This window comes from Ictalurus furcatus, chromosome 1 (genome assembly GCF_023375685.1).
Source record: "Ictalurus furcatus strain D&B chromosome 1, Billie_1.0, whole genome shotgun sequence".
Taxonomy (NCBI): domain Eukaryota; kingdom Metazoa; phylum Chordata; class Actinopteri; order Siluriformes; family Ictaluridae; genus Ictalurus; species Ictalurus furcatus.
In genome coordinates, this window is record NC_071255.1 from 28970991 (window position 1) to 28990558 (window position 19568).

Sequence of the window (19568 nt, forward strand, 5' to 3'; positions counted from 1 at the left end):
TTTGTTTGACTTCAGCGCTCCGCTGTGACCAAACAAAGCCATCAGCGCTTTTTTTAATACCGCCCAGTGCTTCCCACAGGGTTATAAAATGTATGCTGGCAGTCGAGGAAAAAAAGTGTGAAAGCAGCTTAGTTACCCTTGAGGAAAACTTTTGTTCGTCAGTCCAGACAGCGCAAAACTGTCCTCAGCGGCCACATATATCTTCAGACAGCATTCTGAAGCGTCAAAATCTATTAAAAAAAACCTTTTTTTGCATCGTATGTTTATCCAAAAGTGAATTTTTGCCTTTTTTCAATGTTTTTTTTTTTCCTTTAAATAAATTTGCATAAAAGCTCTGGATTGAAAACCGCATAGTCACTTTTTGCTTAATAAATAGAAAAATAATGAGAACCTCAAACTTTGAGATGTAGGCACTGCATGTTGTGTAAAAAACCCTCTCTCTCTCTCTCACACACACACACACACACACACACACACACACACGCGTAGCCTTGAGACATGTAGAAGTGGATATTGTTCTTGCCGTGTTGTCTCAGCGGCGATCTGGATGAACTCCGTACCATTGTCGATATTTATACATTGTCACATGTTGCCTAGCTACAGCTTGGAGCGAGTGGGGTTCATGTAGTACAGCTTTATTCTCTTCTCCTCTGCTGATACAAATCACTATATTACTCTCAGCACATTGCCATTTTATTAATCCTCCTCCCCATAGTATTGCTTTTTGAGAGTCATTAAAAAAAATAATTTGTTTTAATTCTACTTTAGTTGATTTATGGCCTACTATTTAGAGTATACTCCTTCTCATTATCACCCCTCTCCACTCTCTTCACTCCTTCACTCCTTCTGACATACAGGAAGCCATTGTTGAACAATTTCCTGCTCCTAGTCACCATTGTGTACTAAAAATTTTTTTAAATATGAATGGGAATATACTTCACATATATTTTCTTATATTAATTCATGGGGTGCCAATAATTGTTGCACACTTATATTTAACAAAGATTTTTTTTAAAAAAAAATCTGTGTTGTGTTTGTGATTTTTTTGATATCCATGAGAGCAGAGTATTTTTTGTGAATTTTTTGCACAAAAGATCGAAAGGTTAAACAATAAAGACAATTTTTCACAGCCTTCTTTGATCATATTTACCAAGGGTGCCAATATTAGTGGAGGGCACTGTGTGTTAATAAATAACTACCAGCAAAATGCTGTTTAATAATTTATTTCCCCATAGCGTTGCTCGTTATTATTCCATCTCATTTATTTATTTATTTATTTATTTATTTATTTATTTATTTATTTATTTCCCTGTGCACTTTTGCATTTATTAACCATCATGAAGCTTGAAGATCTGTTGGCTGTAGTTACTAAGACTGAAACCTTGCTTCTTTTACATGTTTGATCATTTCTTCCTGATTTGCTTTAATCGGTTTATGAGTGTTTGTGGGGGAAGAGGACTAATAGGAGTGTTGAAGTGATGGAGAGAACGAAGTACATGATACATATTGATATATTACACCGCGATTCTCCTTTACATCTCTCATACACCTCCTTTTAATCATTTACTGACGGTCGAATGAAAACCTTAACTTAGAATCGAATCAAATTTGTTTTCTAGAGGAACCAGACACTCGTTAAGTACTGGAACATTTACACTGAATGAAATGGAGAATTGTGTATGTAGTAGAAATATTATACACTTTAGTGACACCTATATGTATATATATATATATGTGTGTGTGTGTGTGTGTGTGTGTACACACACACATACATACATATATATGTGTATATATGTATATATATATATATAGAGAGAGATATATATATGTACGTATATATATGTGTATACGTATATATATATGTACGTGTGTTGATCATACATACATATATAAATACATATATATAAATATATGTGTATATGTTAAATATATGTATATATGTGTATATGTGTGTGTGTATTTATGTATATACAGTATCTCACAAAAGTGAGTACACCCCTCACATTTTTGTAAATATTTGATTATATCTTTTCATGTGACAACACTGAAGAAATGACACTTTGCTACAATGTAAAGTAGTGAGTGTACAGCTTGTGTAACAGTGTAAATTTACTGTCCCCTCAAAATAACTCGACACACAGCCATTAATGTCTAAACCACTGGCAACAAAAGTGAATACACCCCTAAGTGAAAATGTCCAAATTGGGCCCAGAGTGTCCAAGGTGTCCAGGGTGAATGTGATGGACTGGCCAAGCGTGTCTCCAGACTTAAACCCTATTGAGCATCTGTGGGGCATCCTCAAACGGAAGGTGGAGTCGACATCCGTGATGTCGTCATGGAGGAGTGGAAGAGGACTCCAGTGGCAACCTGTGAAGCTCTGGTGAACTCAATGCCCAAGAGGGTTAAGGCAGTGCTGGAAAATAATGGTGGTCACACAAAATATTGACACTTTGGGCCCAATTTGGGCGTTTTCACTTAGGGGTGTACTCACTTTTGTTGCCAGCGGTTTAGACATTAATGGCTGTGTGTTGAGTTATTTTGAAGGGACAGCAAATTTACACTGTTACACAAGCTGTACACTCACTACTTTACATTGTAGCAAAGTGTCATTTCTTCAGCGTTGTCACATTAAAAGATATAATCAAATATTTACAAAAATGTGAGGGTTGTACTCACTTTCGTGAGACACTATATGTGTATGTGTGTGTGTGTGTATATATATATATATATATATATATATATATATATATATATATATATAAAAATGTAAGAAAAAGATCTCACTCAGAAAAAGCGCACTGAGATATAATTTACAATATGGATAATATATGACCATATTTCTGGCTTAAGGATGATCTCGATCCACAAATGTGAGCATATGGATACACTGCCGGTTCTGAAATTTTATTACGCTTTCACATGTTTCTCTTAACAGGCTGGGCATGTTACGGCTGACCATATCAGACCGCTGAGATAAAATGAGGAAAAATAGACATTAAAAGGGGGATTTAGTCACTCACCTTCCACAGCTGTTTTCCCTCCAAAAAGAGTGTGAGCTCCACAAAAGCATGTCAATACACAAGATAGCTCTTTATTATTAAAGAGACATAACAGGGTGGACAGTAGCTTGAGGGGCATCTGAAAATCCCTTAGAAACACTGATCAAAGGAATCCCACTGAGGAGCAATTATATAGTTTAAACAATATTAAAAGACTGAAAGTTTATATCACAAACACAGAATGCACAACCCTAGGGATATGGGAAAACTGTGTAAAAATATATACAGTTGTTTATTGGGGTAGACTGGATAATGTTTAACATTTGAAAAGTGTTAATTATTGTAGTATGACTTTTAGAAATGATATCGTTTAACATTTTAGATAATAAATGCCATGATATGTACTGGGGACACAAAAGTCACCGAACTGTAGGAATGACCCAAATGCGTTAGCCTTATAAATCGAAATAAAATATACAGGTAGTGAGCTGTGAATGTTTTTTGTGACTTTTTAATCGCTCTCATTTAAAGTCATTGCCATTGCAATCTGATAGAGGAAGATGAAGACATTCATCTTATCTAATGAGAAAAGAGGGAGAATATCAGGGAGATTTTAATGACCTGTCGCTTCTACATAGTATATTGGCACAGTACACTTTTCACAGTAATCAGAAACACGTATCCTGATTTTAATACATTGTAGTGTTTAGGTTATTAGTAGTAGTTTTTTATAGCCTTCTCATATGGATGGGAGCATGACACACACACACACACAAACACACACACACACAGCCTTAAGCATGTGAGTACATTTCATACATAGCAGGTCGACTCATGTAGGGAGAAGAAGAACGACGGAGGAAAAAAAAAAAGGGGGGGGGAAATGTTGAATGAGCTCCAGCTTGGAAATAGGACAGGAAGAGAAGGAAATGTAAGAGGACAGTAGATGCTGCATCAGGAGAGGAGAGGGAACGAGAGGACACGACGATGTAGGAGCGGTGAGAAAGCAGGCATTGATCTCTGGTGTGTAAAGCTCACTCAGCCATGCAGGATTTGTCTCCAGGCGCTGGAAGAGAATTGCTTGACTTTATGCTTTATCTTTAATGCTCTGGAGTAAAAATGATGGTAATGGCCTCTTCCATATTTATTTTCAATATGCACGAGCCGTGTTCAGGACTCTCTCTTTAATTGGTCCTCGGTTCTTCTATGTTCTACAGCAACTACATTTTCAGTTGCTTACGAAGGTCCGGATTAGCAACTAACATGACTGAATGGCGATAACAGTTAATGCTTAACCATTGATGTTTACTTCATCAAAACAAAACAAGTGGCTATGTTTATATAGTAGCGCGTAACATTATCAAGTTTGACTAATAGCATAATCTGTAAAGATGATATGTCAGGTTTAAATTTGACCAGGGGCGAATTGACGTGTTCTTTTCTGTCTAATTTTCCTTTAAATATACTGCTTTCTGTCTTTCTCTGTAAATAATCGATATCATCCGTTTGCTAATCAGCCCAGAGGAGGTCAATGGAATCTGTGAAAGCCTGTGAAAACTCTTTCCTTTGAGTTAATGTCTCTAATCCTGTATCTAGTCTCTGGTTTGATGAGTTTCCTTCAGATAAACGCATGTGATTTGAAAAGTGACAACAAAAAAATCTGCTATAGAAGGTGTGATGGTTCGGTCACTGAAACATTGACTACGTTTACATGGACAGCAGTAATATAATTCTTGACCTTATTCTGAATAAGACGATATTGTGATTAAGGTGTTTACATGAGTTGTGTTTAGAATATTCCTTTCATGTTCCCGTGTTACATGTTATAGAACATGGCTCGATTAACGGTACACATCATTACATCACCACGCCACGCCGTCCGCCGTCCAGTTGGTCTTCGTTATGGTACCGTATACAGTTTTGGGTGTTTTATTTTTAACTTTACGAAAGCTTCAAGTGCAGTTAATTATTTGTCATGCTGTAAGTGGAAATAGACGACTGCTTGAAGCCGTGGGCTGCGTCCCAAACCGCATACTTACCTACTATATAGTAGCTCAGATACATGTATCTCGCCTACTATGTAGTAGGTAAGTACGTGGTTTGGGACGCAGCCGTGATCTCTTGTTTGCCGTAAAACGGTTGAACGCTGCCGTGTGTGTACGTGTCCTGTCACAAAATGCGGTGAAAACTCTCACACGATGTTAATAGTGTGATTAAGGTGTGTACATGTATGTAATACACTTCCATAATGTGACTAAAACAGGAATACTTCACATGTCTTAATTCCATTTGTGTTTACTTCGAGTATGACTTTAATCGGAATAAGGTCATCAATAATCGCTGTTTACATGCTAGTTTCTTAATCAGAGTATCGTCTTAATCTGGTTAATATCGGATTATTGTTGTCCATGTAAACGTACTGACTGTCAGTTTTTTTCCCTAATAGCTCTGCTGCAGTATTCATTCAAGTCCTCAGTTCAGTCATCTGAAATACACTATATAGCCAAAGGTCTGTGGACACATGACCATCACAGCCATATGTGGGTCTTCACCAAACCGTTGCCACAATGTTGGAAACACAGAGTTGTCTAGAGCAATGGTCACCAACCCTCTTCCTTGAGATCTACCTTCCTGCAGGTTTCATCTCCAATCAAAATCTAATACACCTGTTTCAGTTGATCAAGAACTTTTTAAGGCAGTGATTAGATGGTCAAGTGGACACTATTATAGTTGGAGCTTCAGGAAGTCTTCAGGAAGGTAGACCTCCAGGAACAGGGCTGGTGACCACTGGTCTAGAATGTCTTTGTGCAGTTTCCCTTCACTGGAACTAAGAGGTCCAAACATGTTCCAGCATAACAATACCCATGTGCACAAAGCGAGCTCCATGAAGACATGGTTTGTGAAGGTTGGAGTGGAAGAACTCGAGTGTCCTGTACAGAGCCCTGACCTCAACCCCACTGAACACCTTTAGGATGAACTGGAACACTGGCTGCACCCCAGACCTCCTCGTCCAACATCAGTGCCCAATCTCACTAATACTCTTGTAGTTGAGTGAGCACAAATCCCCACAGCCACGCTCCAAAATCTAGTGGAAAGCCTTCCCAGAAGAGTGGAGGTCATTATAACAACAAAGAGGAGGACTAAATCTGGAATGGGATGTTCAACAATCACATACAGTGAGGGAAAGAAGTATTTGATCCCCTGCTGATTTTGTACGTTTGCCCACTGACAAAGAAATGATCAGTCTATAATTTTAATGGTAGGTTTATTTGAACAGTGAGAGACAGAATAACAACAAGAAAATCCAGAAAAACGCATGTCAAAAATGTTATAAATTGATTTGCATTTTAATGAGGGAAATATGTATTTGACCCCCTCTCAATCAGAAAGATTTCTGGCTCCCAGGTGTCTTTTATGCAGGTAAAGAGCTGAGATTAGGAGCACACTCTTACAGGGAGTGCTCCTAATCTCAGCTTCTTACCTGTATAAAAGACACCTGTCCACAGAAGCAATCAATCAATCATATTCCAAACTCTCCACCATGGCTAAGACCAAAGAGCTCTCCAAGGATGTCAGGGACAAGATTGTAGACCTACACAAGTCTGGAATGGGCTACAAGACCATTGCCAAGCAGCTTGGTGAGAAGGTGACAACAGTTGGTGCGATTATTCGCAAATGGAAGAAACACAAAAGAACTGTCAATCTCCCTCGGCCTGGGGCTCCATGCAAGATCTCACCTCGTGGAGTTGCAATGATCATGAGAACATTGAGGAATCAGCCCAGAACTACACAGGAGGATCTTGTCAATGATCTCAAGGCAGCTGGGACCATAGTCACCAAGAAAACAATTGGTAACACACTACGCCGTGAAGGACTGAAATCCTGCAGCGCCCGCAAGGTCCCCCTGCTCAAGAAAGCACATATACATGCCCGTCTGAAGTTTGCCAATGAACATCTGAATGATTCAGAGGACAACTGGGTGAAAGTGTTGTGGTCAGATGAGACCAAAATGGAGCTCTTTGGCATCAACTCAACTCGCCGTGTTTGGAGGAGGAGGAATGCTGCCTATGACCCCAAGAACACCATCCCCACCGTCAAACATGGAGGTGGAAACATTATGTTTTGGGGTGTTTTTCTGCTAAGGGGACAGGACAACTTCACCGCATCAAAGGGACGATGGACGGGGCCATGTACCGTCAAATCTTGGGTGAGAACCTCCTTCCCTCAGCCAGGGCATTGAAAATGGGTCGTGGATGGGTATTCCAGCATGACAATGACCCAAAACACACGGCCAAGGCAACAAAGGAGTGGCTCAAGAAGAAGCACATTAAGGTCCTGGAGTGGCCTAGCCAGTCTCCAGACCTTAATCCCATAGAAAATCTGTGGAGGGAGCTGAAGGTTCGAGTTGCCAAATGTCAGCCTCGAAACCTTAATGACTTGGAGAAGATCTGCAAAGAGGAGTGGGGCAAAATCCCTCCTGAGATGTGTGCAAACCTGGTGGCCAACTACAAGAAACGTCTGACCTCTGTGATTGCCAACGAGGGTTTTGCCACCAAGTACTAAGTCATGTTTTGCAGAGGGGTCAAATACATATTTCCCTCATTAAAATGCAAACCAATTTATAACATTTTTGACATGCGTTTTTCTGGATTTTTTTGTTGTTATTCTGTCTCTTATTGTTCAAATAAATCTACCATTAAAATTATAGACTGATCATTTCTTTGTCAGTGGGCAAACGTACAAAATCAGCAGGGGATCAAATACTTTTTTCCCTCACTGTATATGTGTGATGGTGATGTGTCCACAAACTTTTGGCCACATAGTGTATATTGCTCACTCAGCGGTCTGCCAGAGTATGACCCCTGCTAAAAAGTCGTCTTATTCTCCACACGATAGTCTTCACCACTATACAGTACACTTGAGGTGACTCATCAGAAGTACGCGTGTGTTCAGAGCACATTAGCATAGACATGTGCAGAGTCGCTCAGACTGTGGAACACTTTCCATCTAGTGAACATTCTTAAAGGGAAATATTTCTCTTAAAATGAATAGGCTTGATTAATTTTAGCAAAAGAAGAAGGAGGTGGTAGAAGAAAGCAAATTATTACACCGTATTGTATCACTAACGGCACATACCCTGTGTCTCACGCTGAATAAAGTGTTTTACATGCATTCGTTTTCACCATGTGAAGATAATAACTGCTTACTCAGCTTCTGTGTTCCTGAACCACAATGCACATATGTCATATATTATTACTCAGATGGTTTATTTCCTGCTTGTGTGCCCAGGACTGGCTGAGGAAAGACTATTAAACAGTTGTCCGTTATACAGTGACTTACCATTTTTAAAGCATTTTTAATGTCAGGTTTGTGTTTAGAGACCCTGTGTTCATTAAGTCCCCGTGGTGTTCCAGATTAATTCTACCATACTGTTCATTTAGGGTCAGTATAAATCATAGAATAAGCTGTGTATGAGGGCTTTTTGCGATCAATTGTGCATCCAGGATTCTTGGATTGATGACCTTTTCTTTACTTTGCACTTAGTTTAAATGCTATGATTTTTAGTTTTAGTTAGCGTTTTAATTTGTATATATTTTTGTTTTAGAGTACCCAGTTATCATCAGGATCAGCACTTCCTGTTTTCCTCAACGACCACATCTTTCGATCCTTAGAGCCATTTGAATGTAGTCTGTTTCGCCCATTTTGACTATTTTATTGTGTAATCCTTATATACTACTTTTTTTTTAAATATATTTTTATTTTATAACATGACTGTCCAAAGTATTATGTGTACTTCTACTGCAGTCTCATGCATACAGTCCCCTCTGAAACTCTTGGAACGGCAAGGCCAATTCATTTGTTTGTGCTATACACCAAAGACACTTTGGTTTGAGATCAAAAGCTGGATATGAGACAAGAGTTTAGAATTTCAGCTTTTATTTCCTGGTATTTACATCATTTACACCATTCGTTGTCTGTTGCTCAGTACAGCAGTGGTTTCTTTCCTTTTCAGGTCATTCTATATTGTTGTATTGGCTATGCCCAATGTGTGTGCAGAGCCTCTGATTGATTTCCCCTCTTTTCTTAGCTTCAAAATGGCGTGTTTTTCTCTCGGAGACAGCTCTCTGATCTTCATGTTGGCTAGATATAAATACCAGGAAATCAAAACTGAAATACTAAACTCTCTCTTCTCATATTCATCTTTTGAACTCAACCCCAGATGTCTTCAGTCAACAGCAAAAACAAATATAAATTTATTTCTCTTTTTCATGTATCTTAACTAGAAGTCAGTGGTAGCTTAGTGGTTAAGACGTTGGACTATTGATCAGAAGGTTGTGAGCTCAAATCCCTGCACCACTAAGCTACCACTGCTGGACCCTTGAGCAAGCCCCTTAACCCTCAACTGCTCAGATGTATAAATGTAAGTCGCTCTGGATAATTTACTAGTCCGGCTCTTGTCATGTCAAAACTGGACTGTTGCAATGCACTACTCTCAGGCCCTCCAGCCAGCTCCATCAAACCTCTTCAGATGATTCAAAATGCAGCAGCCCGTCTTGTCTTCAACCAGCCCAAAAGAACCCATGTCACACTCCTCTTCATCTCCCTCCACTGGCTTCCTGTATCCGCCCGTATCAAATTCAAGGCCTTGATGCTCACGTACAAGACCTTGTCTGGATCAGCACCGCCCTATCTTAACACTCTCCTGAAGGCTTACGTTCCCTCACGCAATCTACGATCGGTTAACGACCGACGCTTAGTAGTGCCTACTCAGCATGGCTCAAGGTCCCTTTCCAGAACCTTCACACTATCAGTCCCTCAGTGGTGGAATGAACTTCCAACCTCAGTCCAGACAGCAGAATCTGTCACTATCTTCAAAAAGCAGCCAAAGACCCACCTCTTCCGTGAGCACTTAACTAACCCCTAAAAAAAAACACACCTTACTCTGGCTCTTACACCTCTACTCTGTGCACTTTGGTTTTCTAGAACTCAATTAAAAGATCTTGTATGGTAGCACTACTTGTATTGTTCTCCGCTTGATATATCGCTTTGCTTGTATTTCCTCATCTGTAAGTTGCTTTGGATAAAAGCGTCTGCTAAATGAATAAATGTAAATAAGGGCATCTGTCAAATGCCGTAAATGTAAAGTCAAGATTTTAAAATCTGCATACCCCCAAAAGTGAAATGGGATAAATTCACATTTAAAGATTTAATTATCTGGTATCTGATTTATAAACTAAAATGATTAGACTTAAGTCTGTTCAAATGATCTTTGTAGGAAGAAAGCCTAGACGAGATTAGAAAGTAAATCAAAACATTTCCACATCAGTCTGGTGAAATATACGTATTTATCGGTTGTTACAGTTGAGGGGCCAAAAGGTATGTTATAGGCATTAAAGCACCATTTTGGACAAAACCCGACAACTACACATACACGGATTATTCTTCAGCTAAAGAGAAATGTCTGTGATCTCATTCTGAGTCTCCGAATCAGGCCTGGCTATGAATAGACCTGCAGGGTGAATCCCATCGGTGGCATTTCTCTTGCCTTTTACCTGTGTTTGTATGGGACTTGCCTCATCTTGGACTGTTCACTAGTATGGTGTCTGATGCAACAGTCCTGCAAATCGAATCCACCAGCGACTGCAATTATTTTCAGCTTTGGTTAACTCACTAGACTTTCTCGCACGTCTGACTCACTGAAGCACTCCCGAGTTACTGACACTCGCCAAGCCTTCATTAATCATATAGCACAAGCAGCTTTATTGAATTTTCAGCCATGTCACTTTCAGTAGGATACAATTTATTTTCTAATGGGGTTTTTTTCGCACTTTTTTAAGTCAGTTTGCTGCTTGAGTTCATTACTCGAGTCGTAGAGTAAGAGTGTATTTCGTATCTCGGGAAGTTGCATAAACCACCTCAGCGCTTAAGTGTCTTGAGGCAGCAGAGAATCGAGGGAGTAAACAACAGCTCTCTAGACACCGTTACAGAGACCCTCCCTTTGGGATTTTCCCCTCCATCCAGCGTGAGTCGTTTCACCAGACCAGCTCTGAATTTCCGTACCATGGAAAGTGCTTATCACTTGTCTTTTCTCTCAGACTAGTCGTCTTCTTTGACAACACATCAGGCCTGTAGTCAAACTAGACTACTGTTTCCCAATGTCTGTTCTAAAGAATTTTCTACTTCCTTTAAGTGTCGTCTGAGAAACGCCGCCCAGGCATTTCATTTCTAGGAAACTAGATTGCAACAGTCTTTGTTTAAATCGATCTTAAGGGCTGTCTTGACCATTTAAAACCTTCTGGAATTTTTTTTTGCTTTGAAAATTCATTGTGGTTAGGACTGCGCAGAAATTCTTTTCATTTTCTTTCTCCATCTCACTCATCATCATCACCACTCCATCTGGTCTCTATGCCTTGCTACTTCTGTGTCTCTCTTTATCCATGGTGTCTTTTGTGTTTCTTCTCCCCTATAGTTAGTTGTTTGGGACTTGTTCCTCATCCATAATCCCCGATGGTGACACTGGTGACATTGACAGAAAGCCGCAGCATTGAAGTAGACGGTCATCTTGCTGTGATTTGGACTAGGGGTGGACAAAAAAATCCACTAACGAGTCCACTGGGCAAGCGAAAGCTCCAGTGTGCTAACCGCTCCCGGGTGTTGGTTGCCTGGAAACTTAATTGAGTAGGCTAGCTAGCATAATATAAAAATAATTTGGCATGCTAGTTAGCTAGTTATGTGTATTAATACATAACAAGGAGTATATGATAAAAATGTAAATAATTGGCCAATGTGCCAACAGCGCCGAAGGGTTCTGTTCTCTTGTGTCTTGATAGTATTTTGGTATGGACGTCAAATCTGCTTGTGTGGATATCCGGGCAAGTGATTTGTCCACCGGTATAGACAAACATTTCTGTCAAATGCCTTTAGAACTGACATCGGAATTTTAAAAGCCTATCGTGTCGCTTTCATGTGACAAAAAGCTGTATTTTGCGTGCCAGTCTACTGGATTTTCTACTAAATACCTATGAATGTAAGGTCAGAGTTTTCGATTTGAGACGCAGTACATTATTGTGCTTTGTGAGACAACTTACTGTGTAGAGTGTGTGTGTGTGTTTTGACTCTTCTGCAAGCTTTACCTTCCCAGGGTGGCCGTGGCTCAGGTGGTAGAGCGTGGTTTCTACTGATTGTAGGGTTGGCGGTTCAATTCCCAGCCCATGTGATAAAGCGTCCTTGGGCAAGACACTGAACCCCAAGTTGCTCCCAGTGGCAATGGAATATGAAACAGAGTTCTAGGAATTTAAATCATTATTTGTTGTCTGTTTTAAATAAATAATCAGAATTCAGGGGGGGAAACAACTAACCTCATACTACAGATATGCATCTGCTTGTGGATGCTGGCGATCTTCAGTTTGTTACTCACAGGCAAGCACCCAGAATGCACTTGAACATTGATGCCAATATGCTGTCAGCTTGCTCCTCTAGATATGCCAATCAGTATCCACTATGATCTAGGTCTGGGTGATATATCGATATAAGTTCGATATCGTGATAAATGATTTCACGATACACTTTTCGGAGATATCATTGGTATGTTGGTGTATTTTTTACGTTTTCAATAATTACAAATTAAATGGTACTGAATAGATGCTGTTGATTTGATGTATTTTTTTTTAAAACTTAATATTCTTGGGTTTATGTAGGCATTAAAGAAAAGTATTGTCAAACTCAGTTGAACATTTTTTTTTGTTTATTTTACCATTGTTTTGTGTACAGTGTAGCTAAATTATATATTGTGATACGCATCGTGTATCGTAGAAACATCCTCGAGTATCGTGATGGGTAATTTTTTTCATATCTCTCAGCCCTACTATGATCCTGACTAAAAAGATAAAAGTGGTTACTTTAGTACAAATGTGTCTGTCTTGGTTGAAGAAAACTATAAAAGCAACTCAGGTATTTACCTTAAAACATTACAATTGTTGGTGCTGCACATGCAGCCTGGGATTACAGATACTAGGTATTAATTTATTATTATTATTATTATTATTATTTTTAAAAGTCAAGTACTGTAAATGCAATGCAACTAGATGAAAAACTGGCCAGTTTATTTATTTATTTTTGTATGAATACTCTGATATTCACTTCGGCAGCGTTTGTGTCACTCTTGAGTCCTTGAACAGCTCAGTGTCTGGATTCACTTGTGATCTAAAAGTGTGTGACAAATGACACAATGAAGCGTGATTATGTGTTGAATCGACAATTTTCTTCTTAATGAGAGATTGAAGTAAAGGAGCACAATCCCCAGTTCAGTTTGTTTGTGGGCGTCGGTTTTATTTAACAAGCAATTAGATTGTATTTCAAAACCGTGCCTGCGTTTTTGTTTATTTTTTTTTTGTTGTTTTTTTTTTTGGTCTTTTGCCGAGATTTCTTGTGTGTTCTTGTCTGTGTTGATTTTAATTCAAAAGCAGAAAGGCATTTTCTCAGTAGTGCTAATGAGATGAGAAAGTCTTGTATGTTTGTACAGGCTGTTTTGTAAGGTTTAAAGTGAACTAAACTTATGTTTGTGCCTTCGCAGCCTTACAATGCTACTGTCATCGCTGCCCAAACTCGACGTGCACCACAGACGGCCTGTGCTACTTCGCCATCACCAAGTCGGCCAGTGGGACTAAGAAGGATAGCTGGTGTATCAATGACAGTGAGCTGATCCCACGTGACCGGCCCTTCATTTGCGCACCGTCCGCCAGGGACAACACTGGCGTGTACCCCATGTGCTGCAACATGGACTGGTGCAACAAGAACCCCAACCTCAGCATCCTTCCAGGTCAGGACACACAACAAGAATCACACACTGCCAGCCTTAATAAGTACACCTGTCAAAATGTGTAGAGGTCCAAGCACATAGTGTTTTTGTTAGGATTTTTTTAGGATCTTCATATTAGGCACCCTATTGTTATTGTACCTTTTCTTCCTGTGAAATTTGGCACACTGATTGGGGAGGGTCTAAGGAACATTCCCATCAAATGTGGATGAAATGCTTCCAATGCTTTAGCGCCATCATCGGGTCAGATTTGGACCTAATTTGGAAGTACGTTTATGGTCATAACCTTTTAACTGTGTGTCCAAAATTTAAAAAGGCATCCCTGGATTCCCTGGGTTGAGACAAGTTCAATGCACTGCCTAGTTAGATTTTCTGCCATCTTGGATTTTGTCATAAACTGTTGTTTTTTGTTTTTTTTTTCTTAATTGATATTCAAAACCGTTCTCTCATTACAGACTGTCAAATGCATGAAACTACAAATCATTCTCGAGTACCTTTGCCTATTGTTATGTCTGTGCTTTCCTGTGATTGCTTATGCAACAATTATAGCACGTCTGTGAATGTACAGCTCACTGAGTCTGGGTGCTTGGCCCCCGAAAATGCTGCTTGCAGCTTTAATTATTATTCTGATTCTCTGCTGAAACCAATCACGCAGGCGAAACCTTAAATTGTACGGACGTGAAACATAGTCGGAAGGTAGTACTCTGAGAGATTGACCCGGTCCACCTAATAATGGCCCCGCCCACTAATTTCCACCATGATGGAATTTTTTCTAATAGGAAAAAGATACTTCTGCAAACTAGGCCTAGGATTTTTGGCCTATCTTCACAACTTGGGTATTAAGATATTCAGCAAAGTGTAAATATTTTAAGAAACATGTTGACATTTGTAAACAATATGGCCACCACACGTCAATCAGTACTATGGAGGTGGAGCTTGTTTACTCAAATAGCTATAATTCATGATTGGTAATATGGATTTGAATCAATCTTGAAAGACATGTTCAGTACATGTTTCTGAGGGCCTCTGCAAAGGTTGGGGCATGGCCATTGAAAGGAAGTGGAGGTAAGTTAATAGCTGTTTCTCAGGAACCAAAAGTCCAGTTGAGCTGAAATCTGCTGTGCTGCATCGCTCTGCTAATCTGTATCTGGATTTTTAATCATCACTGAATTACTTCATGGCTGCTTTCAGCCAATCAGCTTTCACGCAACCGGTATTGAGCTACTATTACTTTATGTATTTTCATCTTAGGTTTCCTTATTGTTCTGTGTAACTTGGCAAGAACTCATCGCTGGGGGCGAAGAGTGTTCAGACCCTGCTGAGCGCATATTTATTATTTGTTATTAATCAAACTGTCCTGTGCAGCAAGTCCAGCAAGCAAACTTTTATAAGTCACAGTGAATTAACCCTGGAGATGCAGTGGGAAGTGCAATTGGGCACATTTAAAAGTTTTTTATTTCACTTTGGTTAAACAAATTTAATTACCGGGTAGTCGTTTAATCGCTTGGAGGAGTGTGGGTACATTTTTTGAATGCTTCGTTCTCTATTATTTGGTAAAGGTCAGAACTAAAAGTGCATAAATTTTTTTTTTAATCTGTCTTTTAGTTCAGGAAACAACTGACCCGAGTCACTGGTCTATAGCCGGCTATGGCAAGTGGAAAAAAAATGCATTTGCATTTCATGGGGAGTTAACTGAACCTACTGCCTACACACACACACACACACACACACACACACTCTCATTCTCTCTCTGTTCTGCTGGAACTCTGCTATTAAGTTATTACAGTGATGGCATGCTGGAAAAAAAAAGCCTTGCATGGACTTTATTATAACGTTTACATTTCAAGCATTTTATAAAAGTGCATTATAGTCTCCATCAAAATCATATCCTCATGCTGGCATAAATAGCTCAGGGTCTGAGAACACTATCGGCTAAAACCCTGTCAGAGAGCAAAACAGTCCGGGTGGAGGGTTTTTAAAGAGCTTGTTTAAGTGCTTAGTGAAGAGGTAGGACTTTGGTCTTCGTTTGAAGACAGACAGTGATTCAGCTGTTCGAACAGCCAGGGAAAGTTCACTCTGCCACCTCAGTGCCAGGACACAGCAGAACAAGATTCTTTGTGCACGTCTTCCTGTGAGACATGATCTCCTCAACCACCACTAGTGTGTAGCATCTACCTGGAGGATGCGACGCCAGCCATAGTGTGCCAGAACCACACCACACACAAGCTATTAGTGGAGAGGAAAGAGTGATGTAGCCAGTTCAGAGATGGAGATTATTAGGGGGCCATGATAGAAAAGGGCCACTGGGGGAATTTCGCCAGGACACTGGGGTTATACCCCTACTCTTTTACGATAAGTGTCCTGGAATTTTTATGACCACAGAGAGTCAGGACCTCGATTTAATGTCTCATTCGAAAGATGGTGCTGTTTTTACAGACAGTATAGTGTCCCTGTCACTATACTGGGGTATTAGGCCCCACACAGCTCACGGGATGAGCGCCACCTGCTGGACTCACTAATACCACTTCCAACAGCCTTAGTTTTCCCCAGGAAAACTGGATGTTTGAAGGGAATGTGGTCCTCTTGCTACAGCGATGTGGGAAACCTGAAAGCTATACTTTTCAGCTTTTTCAGCTAAATCGGTGAATAAAATTCACATTTAAAAAACCCAATTCGCTGAAATAGAAAAAGATGGTGGAGGTTGCTTTTGCTATGTAGATGAACTCTACTTATGAATCATCAAGCCACGGGTCACGTGCACCAATCGAAAACAAGAAAGGTGGACTGTGGGCTTTTGTTTGGTAGAAAATGGAGGAGCAGCGAACTGAATTTGGCTATTTATTACTCGCCGAATAAAGAGTCTTTATGGAAACACCGTATCGGATGTAATAGAGTTAATAGTTTCAGAAGGTTGAATTTGCATGCTCTGAAGTTTGTACACAATGTACAGTGAGGGAAAGAAGTATTTGATCCCCTGCTGATTTTGTACGTTTGCCCACTGACAAAGAAATGATCAGTCTATAATTTTAATGGTAGGTTTATTTGAACAGTGAGAGACAGAATAACAACAAGAAAATCCAGAAAAACGCATGTCAAAAATGTTATAAATTGATTTGCATTTTAATGAGGGAAATAAGTATTTGACCCCCTCTCAATCAGAAAGATTTCTGGCTCCCAGGTGTCTTTTATACAGGTAAAGAGCTGAGATTAGGAGCACACTCTTACAGGGAGTGCTCCTAATCTCAGCTTGTTACCTGTATAAAAGACACCTGTCCACAGAAGCAATCAATCAAACAGATTCCAAACTCTCCACCATGGCCAAGACCAAAGAGCTCTCCAAGGATGTCAGGGACAAGATTGTAGACCTACACAAGTCTGGAATGGGCTACAAGACCATCGCCAAGCAGCTTGGTGAGAAGGTGACAACAGTTGGTGCGATTATTCGCAAATGGAAGAAACACAAAAGAACTGTCAGTCTCCCTCGGCTTGGGGCTCCATGCAAGATGTCACCTCGTGGAGTTGCAATGATCATGAGAACAGTGAGGAATCAGCCCAGAACTACACAGGAGGATCTTGTCAATGATCTCAAGGCAGCTGGCACCATAGTCACCAAGAAAACAATTGGTAACACACTACGCCGTGAAGGACTGAAATCCTGCAGCGCCCGCAAGGTCCCCCTGCTCAAGAAAACACATATACATGCCCGTCTGAAGTTTGCCAATGAACATCTGAATGATTCAGAGGACAACTGGGTGAAAGTGTTGTGGTCAGATGAGACCAAAATGGAGCTCTTTGGCATCAACTCAACTCGCCGTGTTTGGAGGAGGAGGAATGCTGCCTATGACCCCAAGAACACCATCCCCACCGTCAAACATGGAGGTGGAAACATTATGCTTTGGGGGTGTTTTTCTGCTAAGGGGACAGGACAACTTCACCGCATCAAAGGGACGATGGACGGGGCCATGTACCGTCAGCCAGGGCATTGAAAATGGGTCGTGGATGGGTATTCCAGCATGACAATGACCCAAAACACACGGCCAAGGCAACAAAGGAGTGGCTCAAGAAGAAGCACATTAAGGTCCTGGAGTGGCCTAGCCAGTCTCCAGACCTTAATCCCATAGAAAATCTGTGGAGGGAGCTGAAGGTTCGAGTTGCCAAACGTCAGCCTCGAAACCTTAATGACTTGGAGAAGATCTGCAAAGAGGAGTGGGACAAAATCCCTCCTGAGATGTGTGCAAACCTGGTGGCCAACTACAAGAAACGTCTGACCTCTGTGATTGCCAACGAGGGTTTTGCCACCAAGTACTAAGTCATGTTTTGCAGAGGGGTCAAATACATATTTCCCTCATTAAAATGCAAATCAATTTATAACATTTTTGACATGCGTTTTTCTGGATTTTTTTGTTGTTATTCTGTCTCTCACTGTTCAAATAAATCTACCATTAAAATTATAGACTGATCATTTCTTTGTCAGTGGGCAAACGTACAAAATCAGCAGGGGATCAAATACTTTTTTCCCTCACTGTACGGACGAGCAATCTTGCACGATTTCACGGAAAAGGTTGACACAGAGGTTGTGCTACATTATTATTATAATTCTTATGGAATTTATTCATTAGAATTGTTAATCATTATTAGCATTACTGTGAAAAATCTTTCAGTATCTATTTTGTAATTTGTTTTTGTATTAAGGTGTATTTATGATCATGGCTACCATGGCAGTAACACTGAATGTGTCATTACAAATTCAAACGTTTATGTCTCATGAAGACTTCAAATGAAATAAGAGTGTGTATTTAGTTTTTTAGCATGAACATTGTTCGTTTCTCTTCCATATAATAAGATATTCGAATGTTTTCAACATTTAAGCATTGTTTAAGATGATTAAAAACTTAGCTAGCATTTATAAATGATGCTAGCTTAAGTCCGAATATAAATCTTGTTCACGTAAACTCAGCCGCTGTCTCGTTGCTATGCAGGAACTTGGAGTGAACACATCTTTGCGACATGCTCAGCCAAATCTGTATATGTAAACACGGAGATGGTATTCGGTACACATGGTGCCCATCTGCGCTGTGCTGGGAATCGCTTCCTCCTAACCCCGGCTGGTTTATTTTTCAGAAGTGGAGTCGTCATGATGTTTGCAGACACAGCGTTCATTTCCGGTTATGTACTGTTTCTCAATGCAATTTATCACACGAAGTTTCGTCACTTTTTAATCCTCGGAGTCTAGACAGCCGTCTTTAAGATCTCGTTTCAGATCTCTGGAAGATCAGCCCTAAACGTAGAGGAGGTAAACAGTCACACGGACAGCCAGTCGGGCGTGACTCATGACTCATGTGTGTCCTGAAAGCCAGTGGTGGAGTCATCCTTCTGCACAATTGTGAACATTTACAGGATCTCCATGACCTCTTCTGGAGAAAAACTTGGATATAAGCTTGTACTTTGTTTTTGATAAAACTAGGAAATACATTATTCAAAAGACAATTTATCTGATTTAGTTTATATGGATATTATTTATTCACATACCTGATCTTAACACTGAAGCTCTTAGAGTCATTGACTATGTTTACATGGACAACAATAATCCGATATTAACCCAATTAAGACAATACTCTGATTAAGAAACTAGCATGTAAACAGCTATTTTTTATTACCTTAATCCGAGTAAAGTCATACTCGATGTAAACACAAATGGAATTAAGACGTGTGGAGTATTCCTATACAGACATGTACACACCTTAATCACACTA

The 19568-nt window shown here is 40.0% G+C and overlaps 1 protein-coding gene across 1 annotated transcript in view; it reads left to right on the plus strand.

Annotated features, from left to right (window-relative positions):
* Positions 1–19568, plus strand: part of tgfbr1b (transforming growth factor, beta receptor 1 b) — an 87689-nt gene that overhangs the window by 33744 nt on the left and 34377 nt on the right. The window contains exon 2 of the mRNA XM_053635696.1: positions 13573–13818. Coding sequence (XP_053491671.1) covers positions 13573–13818 — 246 coding nt within the window. The remainder of the gene's footprint in view (positions 1–13572; positions 13819–19568) is intronic.